Raw genomic sequence first — 6,670 nt, 5'->3', positions numbered from 1 at the left:
ACGATAATTGTGAAATAAATTGTTTATAGCTACGTAATGAAAATATTGACGAGTGGATGACCTCAACATTGTCTCGCTAAGCGTTAAAATGAGGACGTGACTCACAGCTTCCTTGTTCGTGAAAGATACTTCGCAATACGTCACGACGCAATAATATATTTCCTCGGATCCATATCTATCCAAATAATAATTAAAAATATCTCGTACGTTCGGCATTTCAATAATGTCACACTGTGTTAAGGTCATATTTATCTTTAAATGGATGGATTGATATGAACATGTGGTAATTCTTGTATTGTGGTCTGAATGCAGTTGATGACGTATTTGTGGAGGGATCCTACCTGTTGGCAAACCTACTTTCACTGATCAATGATACCGTTATAGGACATTACCTGAGGCGATAAAATGAAAGAAGCGAATACAAAAACATGTTTAATTATTGAGACACATCATATACTTATTACAGCAATTTATCAATAATGTCGCACAAAAACAAACTGATTAATTAACTATTTCGTTCGGCGTTAATTGCAACTAAAGCTGTCCGAGTAAGAGACGGCGTCGATTAGTCAAAAATACATTTATTTTTATAAATTACAATATTTCTGGGAGACAGCAAGGCACAGGGCGCGGGAGGCCACGAGGGCCGTTCGTTTTCTCTCTGTATATATCGGTGCTTTCTAAATACATAATTATTCGATTATAGGGTTACGCGCACGATCTCATAATATTAGAAAACTATGATGATGTCACGGTGTTGGACATGTTATGTAGAGGCTTAGAAGCCGTGAACTTTGAGTTGTTCGGGCTTAACAAGCCCCGACTTGGTGAGCCACTGGCAAATATTCTCGCGCTGGTCGCCCTGCAGCTGCAGCACCTCGCCGTACTCGGGGTGCTCCACGACAGTACCGTTGCACGCGAACTCCTTCTTGCATGCCCGCACAATCTTCTTCAGGTCATATTCCGACGAGAGTCCTTGTACCGTTGTTAACGTTTTGCGTCCGTTCCGCTGTTGGATCCGGACGTGGACTAATCCATCTTGAACATCGTCTTCCGAGCTTTTGATAGCATCGGCGAATGGGTCGAATGTGTTGAGATTCTGGATGGACATACGATATAACGTCTCTACTCTTTGTTTCAATAAAACACTGCGATACAACGCACTAATGAGTTTAACTGTCACTGATAACGCTCGGTGCTTGTGGCACAGACAGTGCAACGACCAATTTACGCAAACTCCAAAATGTAATGGCGGATGATATGGCGAGTCGACCAAAAAAATGAGAATGTCACGCGGAGGCGGAAATCATTATCGATCGTGACCATAGACAACTGCCACAGTTTTTTTTTTAAAGATGCATCTACACAATTTTGTCATGGTTATCGGTTTTTATTAAAAATCAAATCAATTTATTCCTTGAGTTTTGCATATAGTTTCGGGACATAATCATCATATTTAGCCATATAAAAATTTCCAGCAACTGGTGTTCCCAAGTTGAATTGTTGAGCAAATTTTGAAATAGAGAATTTTCCTCTTTTGTCTCCCGAATTATTAGGAAGTTTTGGTATTTTAGAAAAGTCACATTTTTCTTGTTGTCTGAATATCAAAAAGACGTATCGATGTAGACCAGTTCCTTTTGGTGGACCCGAACCAATATAATCCGACAAAACTTCACCCTTGTTTAAATCACCTCCGTAAATATTTCCCACTAACCAATGATGCCATTCTCTAAATTTGGGATTCTCTCGACTTGGTGCATCTGGGTCAACCATGGCTAAAGTATAATATTCAGTGTCTTTACTAGCCCATTTTACAATAGGTCTATCTTTAACTTGCGTTGGTGTAAGTTCTTTTCCTAAGTCAACAGTTACTCCACTTGGATACTGTATGTTTAAAATTTCTGATGGTGCTATAGTTACCACATCAGGAATAATACAGTGTTTTTTGAAAAATGTTTGCACATCAGACATTATTTTCATATATAGTCGTATTTCGAACTTTCCCACTCTCTTTAAAATATTGTTGAAAATATAAAAGTTATCTGGTTACCATGGAAACGTAGAAAATTATGTATGTAGTCTGTGGTTGCTATTATGAAGGAAAAATATTTCTGACAACTTCTTTTAAAAATAAGTGCGAACATTAGAGTTTTAATAATATTTTAAAATTAGGTAATGCAGCTGTTATTAAAGTCCGATATAAATTGTAAAATATATTTCTTATTTAATAACTTTGTCTATGGAAAGACTTTTGATTAAAGTCGATAGGTCTATAGTTCTATGATAAAATCGGATAAAATGCTTAGCAATCGATATTATCCATTATCCACAGAGTGTAGTATATGGAATGATCCTTTGTCGCTAGTATTCACAGATAATGCAATTGGTAATATACAACGGTTGTAATTAACAATACGGTTGCAATCATAGATTATACACTTATAGGTATATTGTTTGCAATTTTGGAATTGTTTATTTTTTCATTACGCAGTAACTTATTCTTCGTTTGTGATTTATTCTTTTAGATTCAAGTAATAATCATTTTGAAATGCCCTTTTTGTAATATGCAATAAAACACTTATAATATGTAGCTAGGTCAAAGAGTAGTATTAATATACGCGTAAGCTAGGTAATTCAATCTTTACTTTAGTATATGTTTTTATATACAACTATGTCAGTCTAGCTCTGCCCTGCAGATCCACCCACGTCGTACATATGTTATATAGGTTACCTATTACCTTTCGCCTCCATAGTAAAGCATAGGAAAAACGTTCCGTTCGTTCCGTTCGGATTTATGGGATAAAAACCAGTCCTTTCACTCTCAAATTATCTCTGTACCACATTTCATCTAAATCGGTTCAGTGGTTTAGGCGTGAAGAAACAGACAGTCACTATTACATTCATTATACTAGTAGAGAGCCTTTATCAATAAATAGACTAATCAACATAAAGACAATCAATTTGAACCAGTAGTTCACGAGATTAGCGAATTCAAACTAACTCTTGCTTTATATTCTTAGTATATGCAGGGAAAATAAAAGCAATTATTTCAAATTTAATGTAATGTTTTGAAATATCAGCATTTGATCAAAGAATACATCATGCATTTCCGAGACAAGTGCAGAATAACAATAATTTATTTAGAATCCTTCCAATGCAAACCAGAAAAAACTAAACTATTAAAATCATCTCGCTACCTGTTGACCAAGCTTCCCTTGTCTTGTCTTAACAGAAACTATACAAGACCTTAAGTATAAATATCTATTAAGTTTTCTAAGAATATGTAATTTTATTTCCACAATTCTTCCAAAATTACTCCTAACAATACACACAATAAAAGGTGATTAAGAATATGGGTCCAGCCCTAGGTGTGACTATGTACCTTTTAGCAATTTGTCTTTTCAGATGCCCTCTTATATAAATTTTTAACATCTAAATCTATGTATGTTATCATAATATAAAATACTAGCTGCGCCTCGCGGTTTCACACGCGTTATAATCCTGTAGGAATATCGGGATAAAAAGTTGCCTTTATTTATACCAGTTGTCCAGCTTTCTACATATCAAACTTCAGTATAATCGGTTCAGTAGTTTTTGCGCGAAAGAGTAACAAACACCTATGTATACATACATCCAACCATACTTGTTTATAATATAAGTAGGATCAATTAAAAGTATCATATAAATGTTACTTGAAGATTACTTGATGGACTATAAGCAAAATGTGATGACCCGTTCTGAATGAATACACTAACTGACAAATGAATATTATTTAAATTGCTTATTGCTAAATATTATAGAATTACATTCCATGTACCTAACAATTTTATAACAATGCAGTATTAAACTTTTAATGAATGGGCATACACCTGAAAAATCCAAGTTTTTTTAAGTCTAGGGTCTCTAATTTGTGTAAAGTATACTTTTGTTAAAAAGACTGATTTTTATCCATCAATTCAAAAAGAGGAAGAGGATCAACTATTATTTTTTTTTGGTGTTTGTCACCTTGTTACTGTTTACTGGGTGACTGTTATGATTGTTTTTTTATTGAGATGTGTCTACCACATAGTCCCTATAATTTGTTCTAGTTCTGAATATTTTTATTTATATGTTTTTTTTGTTAAAAATAGCTAGGAGTGATCAAGATGTGTGACTAGTATTCTTTAAATTTATTTGATATACATCTTTATTATGATTACACTATGTTTGTGTTCCCCGCTATATACGTTTCTTAAATCGTCCAAACGATCATGTTTTGTATGCATATTATTGGGCACTTTTGAAATGACGATGCATTGTGAGCTGTTTGGTTATAATTTTGTACTTACATTACATATTATAATTAAATTACATGTAACACTAACATTCAGTTGAGTTCATTTTTCCAGATTTGTTGTTCACATAAATTCATAAAGATTCAACCTAAAGTATTTTAACACCATCATTAAAAATGTTTATCACACATCATTTTTATTTTTCACTGTGGCTAAAATAGCTTTGGTATTTATTGGTTTTTCTAATTTCTGTCTTATAGTATCATTTTTCACTTGTACAACCACCTTTTCCGTGCTCCTAATTTTATTCAAAAGATCCTCTATTCTTTTTTCCCTAACCAAAATCTCCTGTTTGAAATCATCCATATCCTTAATTGTATCTTCGTATGATAAGTCCGGTATTTCAATCTTCGACTTTATCTTGCAATTAGCTATTGATTCAACTTGAAGGTTGAGCATTTTATTTTCCATAAGTGTGGATTTGTTTTGATAGTCTACGCACATTTCACCGAACCGTTTTCGAGTCTCCACGACCACATTCATCAGACGCTCGCACTTCTCCTCCAGGGACATATTTCCATCTAGAATTTATAAAAGCGAATGATTTTTTTTGTAAGAGTTAACAATGATGAAAGCATTAGTTCACGATTTATTATAAAATAGAAACACAAGTTCTCTAGTATACATTATTATTACTTTAGTTTACTTACCCATAATGTTTTCTAAAAAATGGTAACTTTTTTTTGGCTGTGATTGTGATGCACACAATAATATAAGACGAGCACAAGGCTAAGAATTCAAGAAGATGTAATCAAATTTATATCTACATATTATAGGTATCGTGTATATAAAAATTAAAATAAAGAGAGCTATTTTTACTCTATATTCGAGCGATTTCTCTCAATTTACTTGCAATTTGAATTGTTACTAAAATTTAAACTGTCAAAACATTCCAATTTCAAAATGCTAACTGCAAACACCATAGACAATATTTATTTTTTCGGAAATGAGAGGAATGGAAACAGGTAACAACGAAAGATAATAAATAAATTATCATTCTAAATTACTTTTAATTGTCTAAAATTATACCAAATCTGAATTAAGGACGTTTATATAATAAACTTGTATTTCATTGCACTCAAAGAGTCACAAATTTTAAGGAGTAACAATGTCCACAGAATTCTTGATCATTCTCATAAATTCTTGAACAGATATCTGAAAAAGAAAATCATGTATAATTATATTATGTATGTACATATTTTTGGGATATATATAAATTACACTTACAAGTCCATCAAAATCCTTATCTGCGTCATCAATCATTTCTTCTATTTCTTGATCTGATAAGTAAATGTCTAAAATTTGCGTAACGCATTTCACATTTTCAAAATTTATAAATCCTGAAAATAGAAACCAAGTTACAAATATTTTTTATTTGTTATTCTAATGTCACGACCACTCATTCACATGGACACGAATGAACGCAAATTCGTAACATTCGTACATTATACGAATGTTTGCATACAAATTAGTGAAATAAGCTAAACCAGATTCAAGCATGATATTTTATAAAGAGTTATTGATATCATTAATGTCAACATTTTACAAGATAGAAATTATTGACATTAGTAAGCTGGGTATTCCTTGAGAATATTTTGAAGCAACGATTCATTATTTTTACCGCAGTCATCCATGTCAAAAAGTCTAAAACTCTTCATTATATCACCATCGCTGTCCAGCGACATTATCTTTCTCATGATAGCCGTTTCAAAATTTTCGAAACTTAGTTTACCAGTATTACCCTTGTCTACACCATTAATCATTTTTTGTAGTTCTTCTTTCGTTGGTTCGTAGCCTTAAATAGATAAAAATTGTGATAATCAAGGCATTATATTGTGGATAACAGAAATAAATAAATGCGAATATCCTCTATATAACTTACCTAGAGCTTTGATAGCTACTCGAAAATCTTCTGCTTTTATCTTTCCCTCACCATTGTAATCGAGCAGATTAAATGCTTGGTGAAGATCATTTTTCTAAAAGGACGCCAGAAAAACAGATTTTAGTAAATTTTATTTTCAACCCCCGAGGAGGTTCTTAATTCTATTTTTTTTTTGTTTTGTTACTCGATAACTCCGTCTATTTGAAAGTAATTGATGTGATTATTTTTGGGCTCGATAGAAAATTGTTGTCATTTAAGAATGGAATCCCTCCAAGAGACGGCGCTGACATAATTCATAGAAAAGATTTACTCATAATATTAAGACTGTTATATACTTTACAATTGGTATTAATAGACCCAGATAATGACTTACTTGACTTGACTTATGTTCCTATGTCCCCTAGCTGGGGCAGAGGGCATCAACAGTGTTCCGCCAGCTACTCCTATCGTGAGC

The 6,670-nt window shown here is 32.8% G+C and overlaps 4 protein-coding genes across 4 annotated transcripts in view; all 4 read right to left on the bottom strand.

The window, feature by feature from the left end:
• Positions 1 to 419: 419 nt before the first annotated feature.
• On the bottom strand, positions 420 to 1,294 carry LOC119839338 (eukaryotic translation initiation factor eIF1). The gene has a single exon (XM_038365594.1). It carries the CDS (start codon positions 1,109 to 1,111, stop codon positions 779 to 781), a length of 333 nt encoding a protein of 110 aa, XP_038221522.1. The 5' UTR covers positions 1,112 to 1,294; the 3' UTR covers positions 420 to 778.
• Positions 1,295 to 1,410: 116 nt separating this feature from the next.
• LOC119839331 (protein D2-like) lies at positions 1,411 to 1,971 on the bottom strand. The gene has a single exon (XM_038365575.1). It carries the CDS (start codon positions 1,969 to 1,971, stop codon positions 1,411 to 1,413), a length of 561 nt encoding a protein of 186 aa, XP_038221503.1.
• A 2,302-nt stretch (positions 1,972 to 4,273) lies between these two features.
• Positions 4,274 to 5,240, bottom strand: LOC119839339. Its single transcript, XM_038365595.1, has 2 exons — positions 4,985 to 5,240; positions 4,274 to 4,855 (listed from the first exon to the last, which is right to left on the bottom strand). The coding sequence occupies exons 1-2, from the start codon at positions 4,986 to 4,988 to the stop codon at positions 4,458 to 4,460; spliced, it is 402 nt and encodes a 133-aa protein (XP_038221523.1). The 5' UTR covers positions 4,989 to 5,240; the 3' UTR covers positions 4,274 to 4,457.
• Positions 5,241 to 5,396: 156 nt separating this feature from the next.
• LOC119839358 (caltractin-like) overlaps positions 5,397 to 6,670 on the bottom strand; it is a 3,375-nt gene continuing 2,101 nt past the window's right edge. Inside the window, exons 2-5 of the mRNA XM_038365621.1 lie at positions 6,217 to 6,310; positions 5,956 to 6,129; positions 5,562 to 5,674; positions 5,397 to 5,489 (exon numbers count right to left, since the gene is read on the bottom strand). Coding sequence (XP_038221549.1) covers positions 5,430 to 5,489; positions 5,562 to 5,674; positions 5,956 to 6,129; positions 6,217 to 6,310 — 441 coding nt within the window. The 3' untranslated portion in view covers positions 5,397 to 5,429. The remainder of the gene's footprint in view (positions 5,490 to 5,561; positions 5,675 to 5,955; positions 6,130 to 6,216; positions 6,311 to 6,670) is intronic.

Source organism: Zerene cesonia, unplaced genomic scaffold, assembly GCF_012273895.1.
Source record: "Zerene cesonia ecotype Mississippi unplaced genomic scaffold, Zerene_cesonia_1.1 Zces_u012, whole genome shotgun sequence".
Lineage (NCBI taxonomy): Eukaryota > Metazoa > Arthropoda > Insecta > Lepidoptera > Pieridae > Zerene > Zerene cesonia.
Note: the sequence above shows the minus strand (reverse complement) of the source record. Positions and strands in the feature narration are given on the sequence as shown.

Coding starts and splice junctions, on each gene's coding strand:
- LOC119839331 (XM_038365575.1), bottom strand. CDS start 1,971: ATGTCTGATGTGCAAACATTTTTCAAAAAACACTGTATTATTCCTGAT.
- LOC119839338 (XM_038365594.1), bottom strand. CDS start 1,111: ATGTCCATCCAGAATCTCAACACATTCGACCCATTCGCCGATGCTATC.